Source organism: Panthera pardus, unplaced genomic scaffold, assembly GCF_024362965.1.
Source record: "Panthera pardus isolate Hobbes unplaced genomic scaffold, ASM2436296v1 HiC_scaffold_13, whole genome shotgun sequence".
Lineage (NCBI taxonomy): Eukaryota > Metazoa > Chordata > Mammalia > Carnivora > Felidae > Panthera > Panthera pardus.
In genome coordinates this window covers 179,601,237-179,628,550 of record NW_026526688.1, presented here as the reverse complement: position 1 = coordinate 179,628,550, position 27,314 = coordinate 179,601,237, and the positions used below count along the sequence as shown (strand labels likewise).

Below are 27,314 nucleotides of genomic sequence, written 5' to 3'. Positions count from 1 at the left end.
TAATAAACACCTATACAGGTGTGGCAGTAACTAATAATTATTATAATTTATGGTTTGGGATGCATCACTTAAAAAAAGGAAGTAGGGTGGCTCAGTTCGTGGAGCATCTGACTCTTGATTTTGGCTCAGGTTGTGATCTCACAGTTTGTGAGTTCGAGCCCCATGACGGGCTCTGTGCTGACAGTGCAGAATCTGCTTGGGATTCTCTCTCTCCTCTCTCTCTCTCTCTCTCTCTCTGTCCCTCCCCTGCTTGCAGGCTCTTTCTGTCTCTTTCTCTTAAAAATAAATAAGCATTTTTAAAAAGTAAATAAAAAAAATAAAAATAAAAAAGAAGTAAAAGATGAAAATACCACCCAGAATTGCCCTCCTTATAGTCTTGCATTCACCAAACCCCATGTTTGCCTGATGTCTCATTTTACACTTCAGATGATTTTCCAATATTTTTAAAAAAGTAACAGATAAACTTTCAGTATTGATAGGTGACTCTGCCCTGGTTTAGCTTCTGTATTATACGTGTATGCTCTAAAATATGAACATCAATTTCCTGTTCCTGGATTGTAGAAATTGCCATCAATTTAATTTTCTATGCTATGGAAAAATATGTGCTTTTCATATGACACCTTTTCCTTTTCTCTAGATTGGAGTGTCAGTGAAGGACAAAATAATGAATATTCATAGATCTTTTACATATTGCCAATTATATGAAAACACATTCAACAGATACTTGTACCTAATCTACACCAATTCCATAGGTGCATGATTTAGGTTTGAAGCATACCTAATAAAAATAAGTAGAAAAATAGACACATATTCCTTTCAAAATAAATATTTCTTTTTAAAAAAAATTAATTTTATTTATTTCAAGAGAGAGAGAGAGAGTGGGGGTGGAGTGCAGAGAGAGGGAGAGAGAGAATCTCAAGCAGGCTCCACACTGTCAGCACAGAGCCTGATGTGGGACTCGATCCCAGGAACCGTGAGATCATGACCTGAGCTGAAACCAAGAGTCGGACGCTTAACTGACTGAGCCACCCAGGTGCCCCCCAGATATACATTTCTTTATTTATGGTTTTAAAGTGTTTGTTGTTGTTTTTAGACTTAATAAGGACATTTCTTAAAAAAAAAATTCTTTAACATTTATTTTTGAGAGAGAAAGAAAGACAGAGTATGAGCGGGGAAAGGGCAGAAAGAGAGAGGGAGACACAGAATCCAAAGCAGGGTCCAGGCTCCGAGCTGTCAGCACAGAGGCTGACACGGGGCTCAAACTCGAGGACCAGGAGATCATGACCTGAGCTGAAGTTGGATGCTTAACTGACTGAGTTACCCAGGTACCCCAACCAGTATAAGGACATCTCTGTTCCTATGTGTGAATGTTCAGCGTATTCTTGTACCTGAATCTGAATCCTATTCTTACTGTCTCCATCATTCACTTTCTTTCTCTTAGCACGACTCACCAGCTATTGGGAAGTCTGGAAAAGAAGAACTTAGGTTTTAGAAGTTAACTTTTTATGGATAAATTTCATTAATTAAATTCCCAGCCTATTTCAGTCTCTTTGGTCAGGAAATGGAAACTGAGTGAGATATAGAGATGGTCTTGTAGAACGTGTTCCAGAATGACTTGGTATCATCTCGTTCTGTGTGTGTGTGTGTGTGTGTGTGTGTGTGTGTGTGTATGTGTGTGTGTGTGTGTGTGAGAGAGAGAGAGACAGACAGAGAGACAGAGAGAAAGATACAGAGAGCCAGAGAGAGACATATTGACTGAGATTTAGAACAAATTGAGGAGCAAGGCTGAGAGGCAGAGACAAAGGCTTGTCTATACAACTTCAACTGAATTGGACCTGACTGAAAGATTGGTTTGGTTGGATTTACCAGAGCCTATCTCCTCAGTGGCAGTGATCTGAAAATTGCTTCCAGGGCCATTTTAATTAGCTGATTCAAATCAAAGCAAACACTTCCTGGTGACCTCCATTTTTACCCTGGCCCTAGCCAATGACAGTTTTCAAAACGGTGATTCCTAAGTAGTTCTCCATGAACTCAATAAGCTATCTGAGGTATGCACTTTTGCTTTTAAACATTAATCTTTAATGCTAAGGGAAGAATCCATTTTTCTTGGCTTCAGTGACAGGTGAATGTTAGTGCACAGATGCATTTGTGCAGGGGCTCAAAACTTAAAACCACAAAAACACGAAACCTGCTCATCCATAGTTAATTTATGAAATGAAATTTAGGAATGGAGTGTCATTCTGCAATATCATTTTAATATGGAGATTTCATTGGGCTCCATGGCAGTATGGTTAATTTATTACTTCGATGCATTTTATTTCTTGGGTGTGCTTTTAAGTTAAAAGTATGTCAGGTCTTGTAAATAGAAAATGAAACATTTGACACCTCTGATTTCCTATATTTCTTGTGATTATTTTAATTGTTTACTCATTTATTAAAAACCTTGTGGGCAATTTTGCATAGTGTATTTCCTTAGAGAAAAGAATGACTATTATATGGGATAGATTAAAAAGAGATGGTAGTGAAATTTTAGAAATTTTAGACACATAATTTAAGACAGAATTACAGAGGGGAGAAAAGGGGGAGAAATAATATGCTATTAAAATAAAAAAGCACTTACTGCAATTCAAGAAAGATCTGTGCCATAATCTATCATACGACAAATAATCGAAAGCCAAAGACAGCCATATGTCTTCAAAATATCTGGATTAGGCAATAGTAATACTGTGCTATGACAAATAATATGATTTCCTTCATTGGTTATTCTCAAACATGCGTTCATTCATTAAATCAATTTTCACTGAAGGCCGACCAGGTGCCAACACGGAGACTGTAGCAATAAACAGAATGGACATGACATTTGCCTTCAGGGAGCTCATTGTAGCCTCGTACGGGATGTAAGGCTTAAATGAGTAACTTCACAAGAGTAGTTAAATATTTGATAAAGTCTATGGCAACGTATCACATACAGTAAGAGCCCATAACAGGAAGGTCTAATGTCTTGGCATGCATTACAGCTATATTGTTGCAGTTGATTTGGGAATAGAAAAACAATATCTGAAACTTGCAAATGTTGAGCTTTCACTTGTGTCCAGGCAGTTTTGAAATGAAATGTGCAGTCATATAGTTTGTGTAAAATAAGACAAACTATGTTCATCTTAAACGTATAATTTAAATTAGGAAGATGCACTTATCACTGATGCCTTCATAGATGCAAGCTGCTTGTGTAATTGGACAGAATTTCCCAAGTTATGGTAATGGTTAGAGCTGCTTCAGAAAGAAAAAAAAAATATTCTTTTTATTTCTAGGAAAAGATAACAACTGATTCAAAAATTAAGACATTTTAAAGCTGCTTAAATTTATACAGCTAATATTGATAATCTGTGATTAGAGCAATGCTTAAACATTTTCTGTCCTTGAATATGAATAATTAATTTCAACATTAGACATTACTTGTTTTTTTTTTTTTTTACACCAATTACTTTCAAAAATGAATTGGTCAATTATTCAGTGGTATAAATCATTTACTTCTTTTCTAACTTCGATTCTCGTGTGCTGATGCATCGTTACTTTGGAAATTGAGTGGAATATTTGTTTCTCTTTTCTGATTCTAATTCTTAAAGATAAATACTTCTGGTAGTGAACTGTAGCATTCTATTCTATGGAGGTGATTTATTGGCAATGTTCAAACTTACTAAATGTTTTACTAACATCAATTGTGCTATCAAACTAGAAGACGATACTCTGTGTACCTTCTGGCACTGAGAGCAGAAATCAGCCACTTGGTCAGTAGCAAGTTCAGAGAAAAAATTAACACTATTTAAAACTGACATTAGCAAAATATTTTGAAGGGGTATTACCATCACTTTATTTGTGCAAAGTAGATACAAAGTTGGAAAACATTGTCCTTTTAGGGTCATGACTTTGAAGGGGAGAGTTATCCATCCCTGACCTGAGATCAGCAGGCCATTTGTTGATAGCATGTAAATTGCTCAGATTTCTGTAAAGAGACAGCTATCTAAGGATTGTTTTTAAAGACAAGAGAGCTACTTTGAATGGTGTGAACACTCAGATCAAGAGCACATCTCTGAGATCTTAGGGACTTGTAAATTGTAAAAACTGTGACAACAAAATTACCATTTCATTCTTTGTATTTGTAGTATAAACAAAGCCAGCATTCCCCCCCCCCCCCCCACCCCTCTTCTGGTGACATTTCATAGCCTTGAAAAGCTTGAAGCCTGAAACACAATTAATTCAATGTTTCTTTTACCATGCAAATATCTCTTGTCAGAGATAGCATCCTTGAGATTAACCAGCGGTATTGATTTAGATGCCCCAGGGTTGTTAATTGTAGGGAACTGTTATATCTCTATGACTTCTGAAAGAGGTTATGGCCACTGCAAATACATCTTAAGGAAGAAGAGAATACTATCAGCCAAGATGTGCACCCAGGCTTTGGAACTAGGCTGGCAAAACCCTACTCACATTGCTGTAAAGCAGACATATATTTTTGTATTTTTTGTAGGTGGATACAGTGCAGACCACGAACCCCCCTGGCCACATTGAGGAATCGTGTAAAATGAATGTATGTGCTCGTAAGTGAAATACATGTAACGTTCCAACTCAGTGTGTTGGATCTTAATAGACCTGAATTGTCTTGTGCAAAAAGAAATCGATTCCCAAGGGGCAGGACCACTATCTGATTAAAATGAAGCTCTGATTGTGAAGAAAACGCAAAATGGACTTAAAATAAAATCTCTGCAAAAAGGAATCAAACTATACTTAGCAAACAAACTGAAAAAAAAATCAAGCTCTCAATATGGAATAAAGGAGGGATGTGAGAGAGGTTTTGCACTCTTATCAACTACTGTGGAGAAACAGAATCAAATATCGTCATACTCAGGAGTGTGAAAAGAAGAACAGGAAATCCTTTTTCTTTTGGTTTGCACTTGAATGGACTGAAGCAAAGAGTGGAGACACATCCTGTTCCTGTTTATAGTTAATAATGTGGAGATTAGTATAGATGTGATTTCATTTGCCTTGCTTGAACTAATTGGATGCATTATGTAGAAATCACCTGAGCCTGTGCTAGATCAACAAAGAAAATGGAAATGTATACCTCAGGACTGAATTCTGGGAAAATTAGACTGTTCAGTGCTATTTAATAAGGCGTTAAGAAGAAATACTACTGCCAGTCAGGTAAAGTGAGAAAAGGAGTGGACAGGAAAGAAAATAAAATTTAGGTCATTCTGATACTTGATGAAATATAATTCATTATGGCGTAAAAGCAGAGGATAGTTTGCAATGTATCTCACAGACATTTCACACAATTTCTGATTGAATTTAGGGTAAACCACGTAAATGTTCAAGGAATGTGTGGCCATTATATCAATAGCAAACTGGCCTTTAAAATTTGTGTTCTTATGCATTCGTGTATGCAGAGGAGGGCTTTTTTATTTTGTTAAGAATGAATTGCATGCAGGAAGAACCTCTTTGCATTATAGTTATTTGCTCAGTTGAGGATACTGTATAAAGTCTCTTTTTTGTATGAGTATGGGTGTATTTGGATGCATTTGTGTGTATGCGTATATAAATGGAGGCAGGTAAAATTCAATGGTTAACGTTTGCACTTTAGTTTGTTACCTAGAATGTAAAGAGGTAGCGGAAACTGTCTTAAGCCATTTCATACGTGTTGTCATTACTAAAGATAATTATTCACAAATGAAGCAATTCGAATATAGACTGACTGCAAAGGCTCTCCAATTAAGTATAATATTTATTGCCATTGAGCCATTTAAATTAAGATAGTACCAATGTCTCAAAATAATGAGAGTAGGCTCCTGTGAAATCAGTTTGAGGACAGTTGGAAAGTCCTATTATACTCCTTCAGGTTACTTTTACTCAGTGACAGAGGATGTGAATCATGGCTGTTTTTATAGAAGAGACTCGGGAAATATTTCTGTTTTAACTATAACTTTTTAATATGCCTATAAGTTATAGTTTTTTTTTTTTCCATTTTCTTCGGTCTAAATTAATTACAAATAATCATATATTAACATAGATAAGATAGTAAATATTTAAAACAGATAGACATATTTTTTGTAGTCACCATGTGCCATAATAATTTTGAAACTCTCGTTCTCTGGTATTTGTATTCATGTCTCTTTATCTTGCTGATTAACTTTATAGTAGAAATTTTTACCTCTTCTTTCTATGTGACAATCAACTGAAGTTGGTATCCTATCTATACTATTACAGGGATTTTTGTCTTTATTTATGCTATTATAATAAATTATAAGTCTACAAACTCTATAATTCTATTGTATCGAATATTTTTCTGTGACCAAAATAATAAAATGTAACTGCTTTATAAAATGACAATATTTCCTATTTTAGTAATCTCTTAAAACATAAAGGGACCTAAAATAGTGAAGAGCTTAGCAACTTTAGATAAAGAGAAAAAGTTTGACAGAGATAATTTCGAGGGTGTAAGGAGAAAAATACCCTGAAACAGATTCAGGAGTTTTGATGTCAAATTTTGCTTTGCCACTAAACAGCTCTCTCTCTCTCTCTCTCTCTATATATATATATGTATATATATACATATATATATATGTATATACATATATATATATGTATATATATATATGTATATACATATATATATATGTATATATATTAGCTTTTAGGTGCTCAGGTTTCTTAACTATAAAGGATGGGTTCAGATTGCACAATTTTAAGATCATTTTAGTTCTTAACTTCTAAGGTTTTGATAACTTGGAAACAGTACAGCAGACACTTAATACTGATTCTATTAATACTCAGTAGTGATCATTGGTATTAAGAGAATCACATGCTGTTTTCCACTTAAATTGACCCAAAGCCGACCGCATGCCTTAAGAGTAAGGAGAAATGCGAATTCACACTTGTTTCTGTTCCATCCTTAGTCTGACTTTAATGGAAATATGTACCGAAGTATAAATAATCATGTTCTGGGATCAATAGGACTCCCTAAGTTAATTGATCCAAGAGGCACCCAAGTACAAAATCACTCAATTTGTAACAGAGGAAACCTGTTTGTTCTGCACTGAGTTGAATGCCTTCCCTGGCCGAATATTAAAGTGCCAGAACCAGTTTTTCTTGCTCTTTACCCCCCAAGGATTGATCAGCACATGAAGGTCTCTGTGACTTCAAAGGCATTTCTGGACTCAGATCAGCCTGGTTGGGTTCAGAGGAGAAGGAAACACTAGCCCCTGATGTTTACGGCGGTAGGGCTGTTTCATCTCACGGTCGTTCTCTGCTTAGGAGAAGCAAGGAGCAGAGGAGTCTTGCAACTGTTATAATTTCAGGATTAATGTTTAGTCACAAAGTGCCTCACACAGAAAAGCAGTGCTTTTATTTTAGTTTCCTGCTACTACTCCAACTGGGAAAGGTCAGAGAAGCAGTGTGAGGCAAAATGAAAGCATATACATGTCAATTTTGGGGCGGAGGGCTCATACTAACTTGCAAAGTGGTGTCACTTTCAAAATCACAAAGGTGGTATGGGTAATCTTCAGGGATCCTTAGAGAATTTATTACACTGAACATTTTTTTTTTTGTTTGTTTGTTTGTTTGTTTCAGTGAACTTCTGGTCATTTATGGGACTGATTTAGGTAATAAAATTTAATTCTGTCAGTTTATTCTTTATTCTACAAGATTAGAATAAAGATGGGAGACCACCTACCAAGCCTCTCCCATGACCCATTATCTCCAAGTAAAATGTTTACCATTAGCTTTTGATTCTTAACGTCTGAAAAAAAAAGGGGGGGGGGAGGGGCGGTGGAGGGTGGAGGTGGTTCAAAGAAAGAAAATGATTATAAAGAGCAGCAGTGGGGCAACTGTGAATGAAATTGCCAACTGAAATGTTATGTTCAGAATGCATCAGCCAATTGGATGCACAGAAGTAAAAATTTCACTAAAATACAAAAAAAAAAAAAGGCTTGAAAATATTATTGAGGATTGAAGTAGTTGTTTTTGGTGTTAATTCTGCTTATTTATTTATTTGGATGCTATTATTCCATTTCCTGGTTTTGATAAATATAAATTAGTTGAGTTACCAACAGTCAACTCTATAAAGATATGTTAATTGCTCAATTTAATATTTATGCCAGCCTCATGAAGCAGATGCCATTATTGTCATATCACCCATTTCACAGATAAGGAAGAGTAGGCACAGAGAATTTGGGCAAATTTGCAAAAGTACAGACCACCAGGAGATAGAGCGGGGCTCTGAGTCTCGCCAGCCTGGTTTCAGAGGCTACATACACTCAGCAGGTCACAGATCCTTCGTGCCAAAACTTTAGGGTCCAGGTTAGGCTCTGGAACTGCTCAGGGGGACAGGGGTGGAGTTTTTGGTTCTTCGGATCACACATCTGTTAACATGAGTGAAGCAGATTCAGCATGCATGGCCTCAATGTGAAAGGCGTCCAGACGTTCTCGCAGAGTGTTGGACAACGGTAGAATCTGTGATAGGACGTCTGCTTCACATATTGGAGACAGGGAAGAAGGAATTCTTTTCTAACTTACTTTGCTTTGCAGGCTTAAAATATGTTACTAGGTAATATTTGCGTCAAACATCATTGGAAAATGGAGACTTCCCTGTGGACGGAGGCAAAAGACAACTGCATTCTTTGAACAAGGAGAGCTCGCGCGCAGGCTAATGGGAATTCCAGACACACAGGCTAATTATTACAATGTCATGTACTAAGTGAAGGGCGCTCAGAGTGCCTTAAGAGTGCAGCATCTGGAATCCAGGTTGCCTGGGTTCGAAACGTGGATCGCACACTTTACAAATTGAATGGCCTTTGAACAAGCATCTCTCTGCCTCCACTTCTTCAGATGTGACTGAAAGTTAGTAACAGCATCTACATTGTGAGTTAGTTGTGATTATTAAGTGAGATTTAGCCAGGTGATGGGAGTATGGCATGACAAGACCTCCGTAAATGCCGGCAACTCTTGATTTCCTTATTGTTGTTTTATAATCAACATATGAATAGAGTGTAGTTGTTGCTGATTGAGATGTTCACGGGCTAAAATAAACTCAATACCACTGTCAGAAGTGACACAAAATGCACCTCACAGAACAGATAACTCCAAGCCTGGATATACTTCATATACTATGGCATGAAACTGAGCAAAAGAGTGTGGGTACAGGTTCTCCGGGGGAATTCATGAGTTTCTGGTCTGCTACAACTCAAATCTTAGAGCTCTGTGAGCCATCATTTCTTCAAACATTGATAAGTGAACGGAAACTGTGAAAGCTGAAATCAGACCTGTCACCATCCAATGATGAAAGTTTTTAAACGGTCAAAGAATAATTTTTGAAAGATCACTTTATCTGTAATTATAAGGGAGTATAATTTTCCCCAATTAGTAGTGACTTAAGCATTGTGAAATGTAAGAATGATAAATTATTTGTCAGATTATCATAAAAACTAAGGATAATGTTGATTATGATAACCCATCCATGAATAAGTAGCTACTATGCTTTGCAGATATTTAGTAATTTTCTATGATATATGATAGGGCTTCATTTTCAAAGTCCTTTATTAAGCAGAAAATGTGCTTTGTAATCTATAATAACTATGAGATTTGAATGTGTGAAATACAAACAAAATAAATACTGGCTGGATTGAAGTGGGTAATATTTAATGCCTGGAAAGTCAGTGGCTTTCATTTTAAACATTGCAATTGGCTAATTATATTGGAGGGGATAAAACAAATAAACTATTATTGAAAATGTTGTCTTTCCTATTTGAAACCATGTTTTGGATAATATATAGTGAATATTAATTGTGGCTAGAAAATCTAGACTTCAGAAATGCCCCTGTGTTCTTGGGACCCCATAGTATTGCTTGTGAAAACATGAAGAAGTTATAATATTCTAACTTCATTTCACAGTTTAGCAACTAAGCATCTGAAAAGAAACAGGGCCAATTACAGATTTTTATTAGGCTCTCCATTTCAATAATTTTTACTTTGTTTTCACGAAAGAGCTGGCTACTCTATATTTTTATGGATGTTAATACCACCATAATAACTATCTTATGCTTCTTTTTGTGAATTTCTAAGGAGGAGTTAAGATTGATGTAATTAAAAATGAGTATCTTCCTAGATTGTATCCTTAGATGTTAGGGGGGAAATGAACATGTCCTGTTTTAAGAGATTGGAATTTTGAGACCAGGTACAGCTCAGCCTGTTTTGTAACTGCCCAATTGCTTTCCGTGGAAATTCTGTCTCAGTAGCAGGTGAGGGGGACCTAGGTCTCTCATTTTCTTTTCTCTGTGTCTAGCTGTTAAAAGGCAGGTCAGGATGATTTTTTTTTTCTCCCCTATATGTCAGGCTCATGAAAGAAGCAGACATTTGGTAGATGCATTCTAGAAAGATCAGAAACGGCTACCTCCTGATAATACATTTCAAGTGGATATAGTGCCTTCTAACTTTCTGCTGGTTGACTTTTTAAGACCCTTGCATATTTATTACATAAAATCTGCCCTTTTCTGAACCCCAAATTGACACTTGATTGTTAAAAGTCATGCAATTGAAAAAAATCTGTGTTCAGAAAGACCCTGATAATGTTAAGGAAACAATTAAGTTATCCCATGGGCCTTTTTAATAAAAATTCTATGATGGCTAGTCACATAAATGACTCAATATTCACATGGAGAAGTTTGTGAAAATGTTTATGAGGAAAGGTTACATTCAAATGAATATTAAGAATCTGTAAACACAGGATCTTTTTATCTTTTCAATATTTTCAATATTAGGAAGAAATGAAACACATGTTTTGTACCAAGCTTCTCTAGTAATTCATGTGCTCTTGTCATGTGAGATTAACATTTGGATTAAAGAATATGATTAAAGGGTTCTAAATTAGTGGTTACCAAGTTGAAATAGTGCAAACATTGAGACAGTACAATACAGCAATCTATTTCATGCAATATATTTCTTATGCCAATTAATTAGCAGTTTAATTAGCGTGATGTTTCATGTTGTGACCTAAGCCATTGGACTCCCAAGGGGTCTAATGGAGACAATGAAAAAAAGGAAAAGAAAGCTTCAGAATTGTTGATGGTTGTGTCACATGGCACCAGAATTAAAAATAATATTTCATTTAGGGTTGCCTGGTTGGCTCAGTCAGTAGAGCATGCAACCCTTGATCTTGGTGTCATGAGTTCAAGCCCCACCATGGGGGTAGAGTTTACTCAATAAATGTTTTTTAAGTTTATTTATTTATTTTGAGAGAGAGAAAGTGTGCATGGGAAGGGCAGAGAGAGAAGGATGGAGAGAGAATCCCAGGCCGACTTTACACTGCCAGTGAAAGGAGCCTGAACTCACCAACCCATGAGATCATGACCTGAGCGGAAATCAAGAGTCTGATGCTTAACTGGCTGGGCCACCCCCAAAACATTTTTTAATGCTTTAAAAAATAATTCTTCATTTAAAAATAAAAGAACTTGCATATGCTTTTTTTTCCCTGAACTCAGAACAGATTTTTTTTAAAAGGCAGTTTTATGATATGAAATACTCCCATGAATTAAAAGCATATTAAATATCTAAATGTGCGATCATATTAAATGAAGTACATTTTAAGCAGCAAGTGACCACAAATAAATGCTTCAAGGCTTCCCTCAGATAAAACAGAAGTACTTCTCATAATTTTGAGAGCAAACATAAAAGATATGTATTAGGGTGATCATATTTTTGAATATGTAATGTGATTCATAGGATTCTATTAAGAGCCATTGAAATGACTTACAAAGGGTTGCATTTTGGAAAGCCACAATGGAACTCTGCCTTTGGACAGGCCCTAGGAAAAAAACTATGCATCTTAGAAATAATTTATCAAGTGTGTGACATGAAAGGGGTCTCTCGTCCTTTTCTTCCCTCCCCAGTGAGAACATATTGAGATTGTATGTGTTAGTCTTTATTGCATAAAATGGAAGCTTCTGCTGAGCCAAAGACAGTCATCTGCCAAAAGATTGGCTCTGCCTTTTCACAACAGCATAAAGAATGGGCACAGTTGTTATGAATATTGAGCTATAAAATACAACAAACCGTGTGGAAGTGCTTTTCTCTTCATTTTACACCGCGGACAATTCGGAGCATGCGAAGAAATATAATAATGATTTAAGGAGCTGACAAATATCCCCAGATTTTGTCAAGCCTTCATTCCCAATCACTGGTATCTGCTGGACTTACTTCATGGCCACATAATTAGGCTGTTCATTTCCTGTGAGTTTGTGTACTACAGTAGGTCCAGAGGGCTCCTTTTTTCTTTTCGGAAACTGTTCCATAACCTCTTTCGGCAGTTAATGTATGGATGCCATTTGGAACATTGCTGGTTATTATGTTACTCACAGATATTTTATTGTACACAGAAGTGAGTATTTATGGAAGTCTAAAGTCTCTGTTATGCAAAATCTTATAAAGAGAACGCTGTTAAACTTTCACTTTTTTTTCTCCCTCTGACTCTTTCCCTCGTCTAACACGTCAACTTCAATTGCTTCTTTTTCATTTAGTAGAAATTTTTAGCATATGGAAGAGAAAGCATATACACATTATGAAGTTGTAATTAGTAATCTGTAATTAATTGTAACTTCTATTTTCTAAAATAAGGACAAATTTGAGGGGCGCCTGGGTGGCTCAGTCGGTTAAGCGTCCGACTTCAGCTCAGGTCACGATCTCACGGTCTGTGAGTCCGTGAGTTTGAGCCCCGCGTCGGGCTCTGGGCTGATGGCTCAGAGCCTGGAGCCTGCTTCCGATTCTGTGTCTCCCTCTCTCTCTGCCCCTCCCCCATTCATGCTCTGTCTCTCTCTGTCTCAAAAATAAATAAAACGTTAAAAAAATTTAAAAAAAATAAATAAAATAAGGACAAATTTGAAATTGTGATACAAAATAATTCAGTAAACATTTGTGCCAAAATGTTCCTAAGATGTTCCTAAGCTTCTTTTCTTTTTAGTTGCATGGTATTCTGTCTTCAGACTATCAGAAAATTGCAATTTAGTTTTGCTCTGATAGTTAACTGATAATGATCTGATTTAAGTGATCTTTCAGTTTAAATGTATTTAGTAGGAATTTGAATTACTATATTTGTCCTCTCTTGGATTTCCTATAAAAATATATAGTTTACCTGTATATAATTCATAAATTAAATGTTTATTTTTGAGAGAGAGAGAGAGGGAGGGAAGGAGAACATAAGCAGGGAAGAGACACACACACACACACACACACACACACACACACACACAGAATCTGAAGCAGGCTCTAGGCTTTGAGCTGTCCGTGCAGAGCCCGACATGGGGCTCGAACCCACGAACCGTGAGATCATGACCTGAATCGAAGTCAGATGCCCAACCAGTTGAGCGACCCAGGTGCCCCTATAATCATGAATTAAATGAACACCAATTATGGACTAGTGTTGGAGGCTTGGGACAACCTACTTAACCTTTCGTGCTGTATTCAAATGGGGGTAATAGTCTCATAGCATTGTTAGGCAATGAGGATGAATTACTAAGCTATGTAAGTAAGGTCAGAAAGAAATTAATACATACATTGATTGCAACTGTCTAGCATAAAGTGAGCTAGTATAAATAACAGTATTATTAAAGAAAGGCTCAAAAATGTGACGGACACAGGTCACATAGCTATTCACCAGTTGAGCTAAGATTCCAGAAGCAGTCTTAATGCAATGCAGCATGGTGGGTGTGTCTAAGTGTAATCCGCTCCCCAAAACAGACCAATAGGTTTTCCAAAAGTCTTATACTAGTCACAAGTAGGCTAGGATCCAAACCGCAGGTGTATCTGAATTTAAACCCCGATTTCCTCAAACCTTGACAGGAATCTAAACTTGATGGTAGGAATCTAAACTTGTTTATTGGTAGACACTTCGCCACCTTTATGAATAAGCTTTCTGTTTTCAGAATTATTTAGAAATGAAAGATGTTTTTGGAATAATTTAGAAAATGCAAACATGAGAATCAAATAAAAAATGGTCAACTTTCAATGCATACTTTGAGCTGTTTCTAGGAGTCTATCTCTGGATTTAGACATTATTTCTTCAAACAAACACTGAGAAATATGTAACAGGTGTATTTATTTTTTTTAGTGGACTTCAGCCGGCTGTTTAGGTAAGCTCATAAGCCCACCTCCCCTTCCCCTTTCTTTGAATATTTGGAATTCTATTAATTGGAGGTTTCTGGCTGTTTTAGGGAGCATCTTCTGTGCAGTGAGCTTTTCAGTCATTGCCATATCCTTTGTGCTGCCATTCAGTTTGTTTAACTCTGAGATTTGGGAATGTTTTTATTTCCGTTTTCCTCAAATATTTTGCTGTAATTGTTTCCTATTAGCTTGTTTTAAAAGATAGGCTACCGTTGGATCTTTAAATTGACTTCTTTTCATGGAGCTGGTTGTATGGTCCACCCCTGTCCTGCAGAAGTTGCCATTACCTATTGTTTAGTCGAATTTGAAACTGATAGGCCTTAATGACTGTTATTACAAGTGTTCCACTCACTGTGCCATCTAGTAATATTGGATCGTAACAATATGTGCTTTAAAAAGAAAAGCTTTCTCTCTCTCTTTCTCTTTGTGCTGCTGGTGACTGTTCAAGACTTATAACATAGAACATGATCAGGCATGGAAAGTATAGTCGAGCTGCTATTAATATTTGTGTACAAATTACATGTAGTGGATTGAGATATTACACTGAAGGCTGCAGGATTGCGTACCTTGCTGCCCAGAGTGTTGCGAGGACAGGACGACGTACTGCGTCTTAGTGTTGTCAACGTACTACTGTCTTCAGGAACACGTAGTCCTAGTCATTTCTCATAAGTAGACTTCAGATTCCTTACTTTAGAATTCTATTCCTCTACCTCTAATGCTCCTCTCATATTTGTCCTTTCCATTCTTCCTTTTTGTGAGCTCAGTGTTCCGGCTCAGCCTGGTGACTTTCAGGTGACTTTACCTGCTTTACACTTTGCTACTAGTTTATCGTAAGCTATAGTGCTACGTCCTCCAACAATCCTTTGTCTTCCTAACTTTACATGAGGGAATCCTGCCTTCCCTCTTTTTCTGGTTACCAAGTCATTCGTGCTAATTTTAAGGCATTTTATCTGTGTGGTTTTATGCTACCTGAATCTTCCAGTTTTTAATGATGGAATATTTTGATGGAATAATTTGAAAGTGTATATGCGTATCATTTCTACCCTAGAATCTCTTCACTGGGAACATCCAAGCCTGACTCATATTTACCATCTCCTTCTTGTTTTTAGCCAAGTACTTTGCTTACAGTAGATTAGCAATTGCTTGACTGAATTCATTTGATGCTATAAATGGAAGTCTTGGGTGATTCGAAGACGTGCAATAAAGTGTATAGGTATTAGTCATTCGATAAGCATTTGTTGAGTTTCTCCCCTAGATTAGGTACTGGAGATTTTGCATTCTTGTAAAATATGAAATGCTGGGTGACACAGGTGAGGGGATTTACACATATTTATGTACACATACGTCACAAATCATATGAGCCCTGTTAGGGCTCTCATTCCCCTGTGTCACTCAGGATCTACTCTACTCCGGGCGCTCTGTTGTTAGCAAGACAAATATGTGTTTCCCAGATGTGAGGACTACATGTTGCCACGAGGGAGAGCTCTGGTGGGCAACAAGTGGGTGCCAAGGCAGGAAGCAGTGAACAAAGTCTGGAAAGTAGCTCAAAATGTAGAAGGCATTAGATTCATGTTATGGAGGTACAACTTGACGCTGGGAGAGATGGGAGTGACACAGCAGAGGTCTTCAAAGACAGAGGAGTGGTGACCCCGATTTGTGAGGGGAATAACTTTCAAAGCAGGGTGGAGGGAGCACCAGAGAGGAAGAAGCAACCCTCACAGGATAGGAGTTGCGCTTTAACTGAAAATATATCTTTCTTGGACTTGGAATTCAGAGCTATCAGCTGCCATACTTTATGTAGAATACAAAGTCGTAGAGACAACTGGTCTCTTTGGTCATTTCTTGGCACCGAAAGAGTGTTCTGCCCCAGAGCCCTAATTCTTTAGTAGAGGAATTAGTATAATTAATACCAAAAGGAATACAATTTAATGCATGGTTTCTAAAATCAATAGACACAAAACCATTCTTTGAAGATGGAGTCAGGTCAACTGGAACTATTTCTGTGTGATAATATTGCAACTCTGTATGATGTTTGGGGAGAAATACAAACATGATTTTAACATAAACTTCCTTTGCTCTAATGCTGTCAAAAGAGGCTTTCCTTGATGTTAAGCTCTGATCTCAAATGAAGTCATGCCTTGGAGGCTATCTTGAGGCTGAACGCTTAAAGCATCTTCACTCATCAAATCTATGGAATCCCATTTTTACCTCTATCATTGCCTGAACTCATGTTCCAGCTATAAGCTGATTTGTATCTCAGACCTTATCCAGAAGTATTTGTACTTATTTTTTTTTATTTTGCCACATATTATTAAAGTATTTTCAATGATTTCTGTTTCCTCTTTGTGTTTTATGGTTAAAAAAAAAAAGAGAATTAATACCACAAATAGTACAGATATGATTTTCACTGCCCTGTAGTTTCTAGGATTTGCTGTTTTCTTTGGAAAAAAAAAATAAAGTAAAATAACTCATAAGATTTCATTTGTAGTGAGACAGTTCTGACAGTTCCGTGACAGTGAAATTTTAAGGATCATCAATATTGAAGGGCACAGGCTGTGGAGTTGCTCCTTTTTTTTTCTCTCTCTTTCTTTTTTCACCTTTAATTCCAATTAAACAATATTCTATTAGACTAGATGCTTTCTGCCTGGGTGTTTTCTGTCTGATCTTTGGCTGGCAATCAAGGAAATTCAGCTTCCGTCTGTTAGAGCTGAAAGGGCTTATAGCATGCCAGGGGCTGTCTAGTGTTTCAAGCATTTAGAACCCCTGGTCTATGAATAATGATCAATGTGTGGTGCTTATATTGTTAAATCTTTCAAGAAAAATGTCTTGCAAAGTTATTCTCTGGTGCTGAAGCCACTCATATTCTCCACATAATGCGGAGGTTGCATATCCCGTATCTATGCAAAGCGTTTAACCCACGATTCTATATATAAATATCCACACTCATAATGCACAATTTTCAAAATACCTGCTTTATGCTTTACCATGAAATGTCTGTAAAATCCTGTATAAATCATATTCAGTATGTGTTATCGTCTAATTTTTATAAGAGATTGTATTTTTGTTTGAAATTTTTATTGTTTTCGATAGGTTTCAGAAGGAATGCCATCATGCCTTTAATGCTGCTGTTACCTATGGTGTGACAATTTAAAATTTTCCAGCTAATATTATTATGAAAGGGTACAGCCTCAGATATAACATATTGTCAGAATATCACATCATTGGATATAATTTAGGATTTTCTCAATGTTTGGTTTGCAAATTCAGAATATAACTTTTATTGATACCGATAAGTAACATATGTCAAGAATACTGATGTCTGCATTGAGTCATGTACTGACATGCTGACACATTAACCAAAGGAGTATAAAGGTATAAAAGTGCTAGATTATTTTGGATGCACACTCTATCTATCTATCTATCTATCTATCTATCTATATATAATTTATATTATATATTATATATTTATATATATATATATAAATATATAATTCAGAATATATTTTTGTATTCTGAAGATCATCAGAGGGAACCAATTACTTGGTAATGACTATGGAATACATGCTTTAGCCCAGAAACTGTGCTTAAGGCGAGGGATGTAAATATGGGAAAGAAACCAATTTTGCTCTCAACAAACCAAGACAGCCAGATGTGTTATAAATGCTATAAGAAGACAGAGATAAAGGAAGAAAGTGAAGACATTTGGGAAATGCTTAATGAAACAAGAAATTTTTTAGTTGGCCCTTGTAACAAATTAAGTCCACTTACACTTAGGAAGGAAGAAAGACATTTCAGCTGGAGAAGAAATCATGAGCAAAGTAATGAAAGTCTCAAATTTCGTTGCATACTTGGTACAAGTTGCATAATCCAGTGTGGTTAGAGTGTAGGAAATATGGGATGAGCGACTCAATATGAACTGGAAAGAGCAAGTAAATTCAGCTCCAGAAGAGCCTTGAATTTTATGTCTAGCAACTTGGGTTTATTCTGTAAGTATTTGAAAGTCACTGAAAGCTTTGAAGCAAGGGTATAAGTCAGTAAGTGTTTAAAATGATGGCTCTACTGGTGAAATGGAGGGCAGTTGGCAGTAAAAGTGCTGGAGAAAAAGAGACTTGTCAGGCCACAAGTACAGTCTGATAAAGCCTTATCGTGTGATTCTGACGCATGATGTGGAGACAGATAACGACGTGTATGGAGAAAACGATGTAAAATATACATGATTGGAGGCTGGAGGAGAAAGGAGAAGACCAATAGACTTGGAAAAGAAGCTAATTTCAGAATTTAATCTTGAACATTTTAATTAAAATATTACACAGCTTAGCTCATTTAATACTAATAACACAATTTGTTTTCAAGCTATATAAACCAAATTTATAACTTAATATTTTAAACCAAAGATAGCTTTGGGAGCCATGAGGTAGGGCTTGAGAGAAGCTAGTGGTGAAAGAAGGAACATGGTCAGGAAAAAGAAAAGTCTATTCCAGCTCCAGACGGTAGGGGTAAATTCAGGGGTTAGTAGGAATTGGTCAACTCTCTTTCAGGTACGACTCCTGAAATGTCTTAAATCCACTTATGTTAAAATGTATTTCATCACTGTGCTCACTGGTCAAACTCCATTGGAATGCCAAAATGTCCTTGGGGGGCGGCTTGTCAACCTTTTGGTTAAGGAAAGGCAACACACTTTGAATAACAGACTCACCAGACTGAATTCAGTGGATGAAAAGTAATTTGCTCAAAGGAAACTTGGCTGTCCTTAAAAGTGACCCAGGCCATAAATAAATAAATAAATAAATAAGACCCATGCACCCCCAATTTAAATGTAAGAGAGCTAAGTCTTAGAGAAGTTAAATAGCTGCCCCAGTTTAAGCAGTTCGTAGGTGCACGAGTTGATATTAAAGCCCAATTCCCAGAACTCAGATCAACAAAATTAAAGAGTGACAAAAGACTGCTTTACGTCACATTTCTAATAGATTCATCAGCATGGTGGCTGGGTAAGAGTACATCAGGTTTCATGGAGAGAGTTTTAAGTAAGCGGAACCATTGAATGCCATGCACTCTGCCATGGATTTTGCAGGAGGGGAAAGGAAACAGCAATTTGGTGATGGAAGAAATGAGGAAAGATCTTTTTTTACAATATAAGGAAATTCAGGTAGGTTCATAGGGTGAAAGAAAGAGGTTGAACAGAAACGGGAAAGGACATCGATGAAATAAGATCTTGTCAGAGGCAGGAAGGAGTGGAATCAAAAGGTCAAATGGATAAAATAATGAGGATTCTTCCAAGTTGCAAAATGAAGTTCCAGTGAGCTTCTGTGCCTCTGGGAGCTCAACACTTCCGTTCTCAGCTTTATTCACTAAACCAAAACCACTAGGACACCCCCCCCCTTTTTTGTCACTCAAATACCCCTTTCAAGGATTCCCCTTTTCAAAGCCTGTGAATGCGAAGTTAGCCTTTTGAAATGTAATCTGAAACCACACATGCTATATATCTGGATTCTGGTTGCTTATTTAAAAATTTGATGAAGCGAAGTGTTCTGACTAAATATGTACTACGTTCCTAGACCTAACCCAGCGCATATCGTCACAGTCTTTATCTATTTGTAAAAAAGGCAACTTGGTGATTCTTGGAACACTTTCAAAATCCCAATCTGTGAGAGGCTTTCTGATCTTAAATATTTTGTAAATTCCAAAGCGAGACCCTTAATTCGAGCCTAAATTTTTGGAGACTTTCAAGCAAGAGAAGTCTCAACCCTGGTTCTTTTTTTTTTTTTTTTTTTTCTTTTTTCTTTTTTTTTTTTTCCTGAAGGGACAAAAACAGGTGCAGTGACAGTAGACTCTCTGGGGAGCATACAGTGACATGGGCGGTTGCTTTTCTCAGCTGGTGTAGGAGGGAGAGGTGGGCAGGCATGTAGGCACGTCTCTGTGTTGGGATCTGCAGACGATGAGTGAGTTCCAAACATGTACAAAGGCTGTGGGATGGATATAAGAGATGCCAATACCGACTACATAAACAAATACATTGGGAAGGAGTTAAATGCAATCATCAAGCATTGATTATATAGAGAGAGTATAATAGATCGATTCCAAATGTCACAAAAAGTCACTATAAATTGGTATTTCCTGGTCTAAAATATTCAGTAGGTTTTTTGTTTTGTTTTGTTTTGTTTTTACAGATTTGTTATGATGTTTGAATAATGACTGTTTTTGTGCTCCTTTTGTGACAAGTAAAGCAGGCAACTTTTTCAGGGCATCCTGTTGGAATCTCCCTCTCATTCTTCTTCTTTTTTTTTCCGCCTTCAGGATAACTTAGGTGCAATTCCTAAAAGAACACCATTTGGCCGATTTCCATCTGGCATCCTTCCCCTCTTATTTTCACTGAAAAGTGTGGAGACTGGTTTTTAATGCTATTTCTGAATAAATTCAGGCTTTCAGTTCAACACCCATTCCCCCCCCCCACCCTGTTTCTCATAAAAGCAATTAGTTACCTCTTTTTGTGGGAAAAATAAACATAACTCTGGACTTGGGGTAGAATCAGATACAAACAAATTGTAGAAATATGGGCTCACTAATTTCTAGTCCTCTTTTGTAGGCTGTGGAGTCCAAATGTGTCATGTGAAAAGTTCCGTCTGTGCAGAAGAATTGACTGTTTTACACACAGATAATTAGAAAATTGTCAAGACATATGTTGTTTTTTACAAACGTTTTTGTATTTATTGTTTTGCAGATGATACCAAAAAATTATCATGGTGCTGAATTCTGCAAAACCTCTTGACTTAGAGGTCTCATCAATGACTAATTGCTACTATTTGTAACCACTTTAAAAGCAAATAAAGCGCCCATCTGGTAATTCTATTAATGGTTTCTATATTAAAATGGCTACTGGTCCCCAAAAAGAAAATATGCAATTATGAAATATTCATAGTTGACTCACTATTGAAAAGCTTACAAATGGATCTGCAAAAACAGAGTTTATCATTTCTTTTCTCTTTCTCTGTTAAGCCTCTAATCTTTTAAGAAATTAGGTCGTATTAATGATATGACTACATAGACTCAACAAAACGGAAAATTAAAGGAATTATCTAAATAAATTAAGATTAAAAAGTTCAGAATTAATGATTTGGGTAGCAGTATCAGCTACCTTCCAGCCCCTAATTCTCTGTGTTTTCCACTGTAGAACTCATAGGCCTTGAAAACTCCACTGAAAAGAGGGGGACAGAAATGCTAGTTCTGATCCTGTTAATTTGTAACTCTGACCTGGAGGGAAACTCTGCACTTCTCTGAGACTTCGTTTTTGTGGTGGTCAAGTGGGAGCCATTTCTCTGCTCGTCTTCATTTATTTTTATTTTTTAACTAAAACAATTGACAATTTTATTTTCACATTTCTCAATAAAAATGAGAATTGCTTTTGTGTGTGTGTGTGTGTGTGTGTGTGTGTGTGTCCTACTATGTCCTCTGCAGAAATGATTCCCTATTTGATAGGAAGGGGGAGCCAGTCTTCCTTGTCATGCTGTTACAAAACAACCAAAGTCACAGCACCATGATCTCCTGTTGAAGTAGACCAAGTAAGATAAAATGGGTATAAAGAGATTCTTGTGTCTCCTTATCTATTGGTTGAGTCCTTCCTGGCCAAGTGGGAACCATAATGGGAACAAGCAGGAAGTCTCATCAATGGGGGCCCAGGCCTCATTGGCATGTGGCCTCCCATAGGCAGCCTCATTCCAACAGCAGGTCTCACTGGCATCATCCCAGGAAGAAGAGGGCCCATCATTGGCATCATGGCATCATGGCACCCTTATGGGGTGCTGGCATCATACCTCCTCCAGGAGGACCTGGAGACTGGGGGGAGGCAGGATCGTTGCCCCTGCAGGAGGAGGGGCGGAGAATGGAGTAGGAGGTATCCTTCCTCGTTGAAATGCAGTGGTGGTTGTTACTTCTATCCGTTTCTTTGTGTTTCCTACCATCGCGATGTGTCTTTCTCACAGAGGGAGAGTCACGGGTGAGGTATGTGTCGCAGGAGTCGCGATGACACTCAGGCAGTCTGCTCTGTAGGCTGTTGGCCACTTGGTTCCAGGCGCCGCCCGGTAATGACCTCCCTGCTGGTCTTTAGTGTTGGTACGAGGAACTGAAGAAATGAAAACTGTGAACATGTTTGGTCAAAGTCGGTCCCTTGCAGGATAGTACACGTAGGCTTCTGAAATAGGACAATCGTCATCGTCCACCTAGACTGAAACATATCACTGAGGAGGGAGACTAGTAGAATTTCTTCAGCTCGGCTTCATTCTGGCCTTTGGCCTCTTGGAGGTGTGTGAGTATTCGCTAACTTCACCCCTCCTGTTGTATGGGGTGTTCTCCTCCTTTCGCCGTCTGCCTTTGATCCCCCCTCCACCCCTGCCCCCTCCATAGAGGCAGAGAGGAGGGCTGGACTCACATCATATATGACACATCCCTTTCCCCCGGCCCCAGCGTTCTGGCACCTTTTCTGATTTTGTGATGCTATCTCACCCGTTTGCCTTTTGCCTGCCTCAAATGCAAATTCTCTTTTTCTTCCAGCTACATTGTCACTGTTTTTCAACACGTAGCTCAAGCGTGTGTGGTAGGATTATAGGTGACGTAATTTTTTTTTTTCTATTTTATACGTGGCTTTTTTAGTTCTCTTTTCATGATTTTATTAACAGAAATCTCAAGTTCCTCACTTGCAACCTGAACCAGAGTTAGGAGCCCTCATGTGTTTTTCTGGCACAAATGTTTACTTCTCTTAATACTTATCTAAATGTAATATAATGGACTGTTTGTCTCACTAGACTGAGATCTTTGGTAACATATAGTTCTTCGTATCTGGTACAATATCTGTAAGAGACATTTCTTACATGTCAGTTGAGTGGATGAGTATACAAATAGTTTATGTAGGTAGTTTATTTTAATGTAGTAAGTAGAGATAGGACAATATTAAATAGCTAATAATTAACTGGATCTGTTTTTACTATAATATCTTACATACAAGTTCTTATTTTTGTACTTTTATACTCATTAGAAATAAAATATAACAAGGAATTGTATTGGTATAATGAATAAATAAATGTGTAATAAATAATTGGTGCAAGCCCTTGTAAATTATAATTTTTAAGACAACTGCTCATTTTCTCATTTATTTTTTGATTTTCATTCTGAGACTTGTGGCCAACCCTTAGCAGTCAAGGTAAAGGCACTGTGATAATATAAGGACACGACTCATAAAATCCAATGGTGATTCTTGGTAATGGATTACAACTAGGGTTAATTTCCAGTGATTTGGCCATTCCGAGCATCAAACCTGAGGTTGGGACAGCTGAATATATTTGAATGACAAATATTTGAATGAAGCTTCACACATTCTCTCCTTGGGCAGGATGCTGTCCCCTCTCCTTGAAAAAACGTTTCACACTGGCCGTCAGTAGCATCTGGTACGCGTTGGCAAAGATAAGCACCAATTTCATTCAGTTTGAATCAACAGATATTTACTATACACCAAGGAATTTATGAGTCCGTGGATATACAAAAGTGCATAAGACCTTGCCTCATTCTTTGAAAGAAATCACAAGTTTTAGAGAGGTAAAACATAATCAATTGCCTACTAAGGAAAGGCGAAATCTTGATCAGTGACATTCAACAAACATTTCTTCGGGGCTGCTCTTTGCACTGAGCTGAGTATTAATAAAGTGCTTTGGGGAATAAGTAGGTATAAAATCTTTAACTCTGGCATTGGAGCGGTACTAAGGTAGATTTGTCTTTCCTTGGGCATGGTAGGTACAATACTTTGGCCCCAAAATACTCTTAGGAACCAATGACAAAGTCTTAACTTCTTTTAAAATCAGATGCAACAAGGACCTTTTAGGTCAAATAAAATGTTTTAGTGTGTAATATTAATGTCTTCATCTTTTTCCAAGGGTCATAACATAGAATTTGTAAGATTTTCTAATAATGAAAGTGCTACACAAAGGCAAAAGAACGTAGGGTCCATGAAAGTCACACTGTGGCTCTCTGTGGAGGCAAGTGGAAGTCAGAAGGGGGTCAGGAGATGATCCAGAGCACCTGAAATGGGCCTTGAAATAACAGCACCATTTCACTAGGTAGAGGAGAGGAGAATTATTAGACAAAGCCAAGGCCCAGACTAGTGCTAGTGGAGTGAGAGAATTCAGAGGTGCACAAATCATGGTCCCCAAATTTAAAGTTTTCAGTTCAGGGGACAGAGGTAAGTATATGCAAAGGACAAGTGACATACGAGGACATATATGCTTATTTCAAGAATGGAGAATGAGACACCTGCTCTTGAATCTAAGATTCCTAAGCATTAAAGCTTTACAACTAGACGGTTTAACAAATACAACTGTTTTAAACATCTAGCATTGTAAAATTCTCCATTTTCTGGTATGTGACATCTCTTTGGGAGTAGGGTGGGTGACAGTATGGTTTGGAGACTGTCTTCAAGCCCTTTTGTTTTATTATTCTTTCTATACATTTTGGAAATATTGCCAACAATATAGCATCTCAAAATTACATTTAAAATAATGGAATCATTTTTCCCTCAGAAATTCACTTACGATTACTTGAGTACTCTAGTCAAAATATTAATTCTGTACGTTGTATACAAATGTTTGCTAATAAGTCAATAAATTTTTTTTTAGGACAAATTCAAAATCCAAACTTGATAAGTGAGTCGTATTATAGTTCATACTGGTGAATTCTGTTAAACTATTTTCAAAATTTTAGAGCATAAAGTAAAATTTCAGTCTAGCATATAGTATCATTTTTATTCTGTTCTAGCTTTAATCACTTCCTTGAAGGGTATACCCCCCCCCCGCCTTTTTTAAGTTTTATTTATTTATTTTGAGAAGGCAGGGAGGGGCAGAGAGAGAATCTCAGCCCAGAGCCCGACACAGGGCTTGAACTCGTGAATCGGTGAGATTATTACCCGAGCCGAAAGCAAGAATTGGCCGCTTAACCGACTTAACACCCAGGCACCCCTCCCTTTATTTTCTAAAACTGTTTCTCAGTACTCTTTTTTCTTTCCCCTCTCATATAATGAAGGGAAAACATTATTCATCTAATTTATTTTGAGACAATAACATTAAGGCTACTTACATTTTTCTTCTTATTATAAAAGCGGTAGTGAATAGTAGGTGAGCTGCTGAATTTAATTTTTCAACTAAGTAAACATGCACATATTAAATTCTCTAACTGTCATAAATATAATCAGGCCGTTAATTAGAAAATGAAGGAAATATAATTCTAAGCATTATGAAGATATATTGGGTTTCTGGTGGTTAACGCATCTAAAAGGAGGTAACTCAATCAGAATACCATAGTCTAGCTCTATCCTGATTAACACTTTTACTGATCTGTCACCCTGAGCATGTAGGAGAGGCAAAAAAAAGGCTGTGCCATCTTTCTGGTAGGTGATGGCATCATCTTCAAACATAAGGGATACTAACCTCTCCTGTGAAAAATTAGTTGGACTGTCAGCTATTGACATGATGTTTTTAAATATGGAGAAAAATCCAGTTCTTAAAACAATTTTTTTGCAGTTGTTGCATATTTATTTGCAACTCTGAAATTTTTAAAAGGGAGGCAGACCGAGGCATGAGTAAAAAGTGAACTATTCGTTTTGGAATGTTACTTACTGAGTAAGTTTGCAAGAATTCCATCAGTCTTTGGATCTCTCCAAATAAATGTCACTTGGTCACTCAAGGATATATGCTAGGGGCGCGGGGTGGCTCAGTCGGTTAAGCATCAGACTTCGGCTCAGGTCATGATCTCACAGTTCCTGGGTTCAAGCCCTGCATCGGGCTCTGTGCTGACAGCTCAGAGCCTGGAGCCTGCTTCGGATTCTGTGTCTCCCTCTCTTCCCCTCCCCCACTCACCCTGTGTCTCTCTCTCAAAAATAATAAACGTTAAAAAATCTTTAAAAGAAAGTATGCTAAGGACAGCGAGTGGAGGGCTGTATGAGGTGCAGTCCCCGTCTTCAGGGAGTTTATAGAGGAACTAGGAACACAGTGGAAAAGTACGATATGACTAGTATCCATCCTAGAGTGTAGAGAAGAGACACTGAACTCACGTGTACCGTCATGAAGTCAATTTCACCTTGCTTACATTTCGTTTTAATGAATTGGGTAAATTTTCCAAACTCATATACCTATATTTACATATATATCTATAATATATTTATTATTTATTACTACACATATTACATATATAACATTTATATTATATTTACATATATTAAATATGTAACACATACACATTTATATATAAAAGAGGACAGCAGATGCCATTTGAAATATACTTTGAAAAGTTTTTTCACTAGGCTTTTCCAAATTTTTCTGTAAGATTTAATTTCACACAAAATTCACAGTAAAAATTTCATTCATCATATCAATAGTTGACTCACTTAGTTATGATTTCCTTTAGTTTATTGGACTCTTCGATGAATTGCTTTGAAACTGTATGAAATACAGTATTCACTCTGTTTTATTTATCCTTTCTTCTCTGAACATCATTATTAGTTGTACTTTTACCTTGTTCTGGCCTACAAAAATTATTTCCTTTACCTACTTGATTTTCTTTTTATATGAGGAAGCCTCTTTGTATTAAAGATCTCCTTTGACTCTTGTTCAGGATTCATTGTACTGTAATTAATAGCTGGTACAAAGACATATGGAAACAAATCACGTGGGCCCTATCTCCTTAGAGATGTGTAAGGCTAGAAAAATGACATAAACTTTATGTAAATTTATTAACTAAATATATTCTTTAGCTTTTGGAATAAGTCACTAGCTCCTCACATTTAATTCCCAATGTAAGGGTAAAAGAGTAGATTGGCGTCTATTTTTTCCATAATTTTCATTAAAACAAATGTGTTAATTAAGACTCATGAATTTAGCATCTGTTTTCCTGTATTGTGTTTGGCGTGATGGGAATGTAAAAGATATGATAAGACTCTATCCCTGTACTAGGTGGGCTTAGAGAATTCAAGCATGAAATAAATAGCTCAAGTGTAATAAAGAGAATAAATCTAACTTGTAACTTATATGAGAACTATAAATATATGTGTGCATTTTTATTTGTTAGTACAGATTATGTGTGTG

At 37.0% G+C, this 27,314-nt stretch overlaps 1 protein-coding gene and 1 pseudogene across 9 annotated transcripts in view; one reads left to right on the top strand and one right to left on the bottom strand.

The window, feature by feature from the left end:
- Nucleotides 1-27,314, top strand: part of PCDH7 (protocadherin 7) — a 416,191-nt gene that overhangs the window by 59,665 nt on the left and 329,212 nt on the right. For 6 of the 9 annotated variants that reach the window (XM_019453534.2, XM_019453532.2, XM_019453530.2 and 3 more), the window contains exon 2: nucleotides 4,526-4,585. The exons of the other annotated variants lie outside the window; for them this stretch is intronic. In XM_019453534.2, the coding sequence (XP_019309079.2) occupies nucleotides 4,526-4,585 (60 nt within the window). The remainder of the gene's footprint in view (nucleotides 1-4,525; nucleotides 4,586-27,314) is intronic. 9 annotated transcript variants of the gene reach the window in all.
- On the bottom strand, nucleotides 21,721-22,405 carry LOC128776701 (U1 small nuclear ribonucleoprotein C-like; annotated as a pseudogene).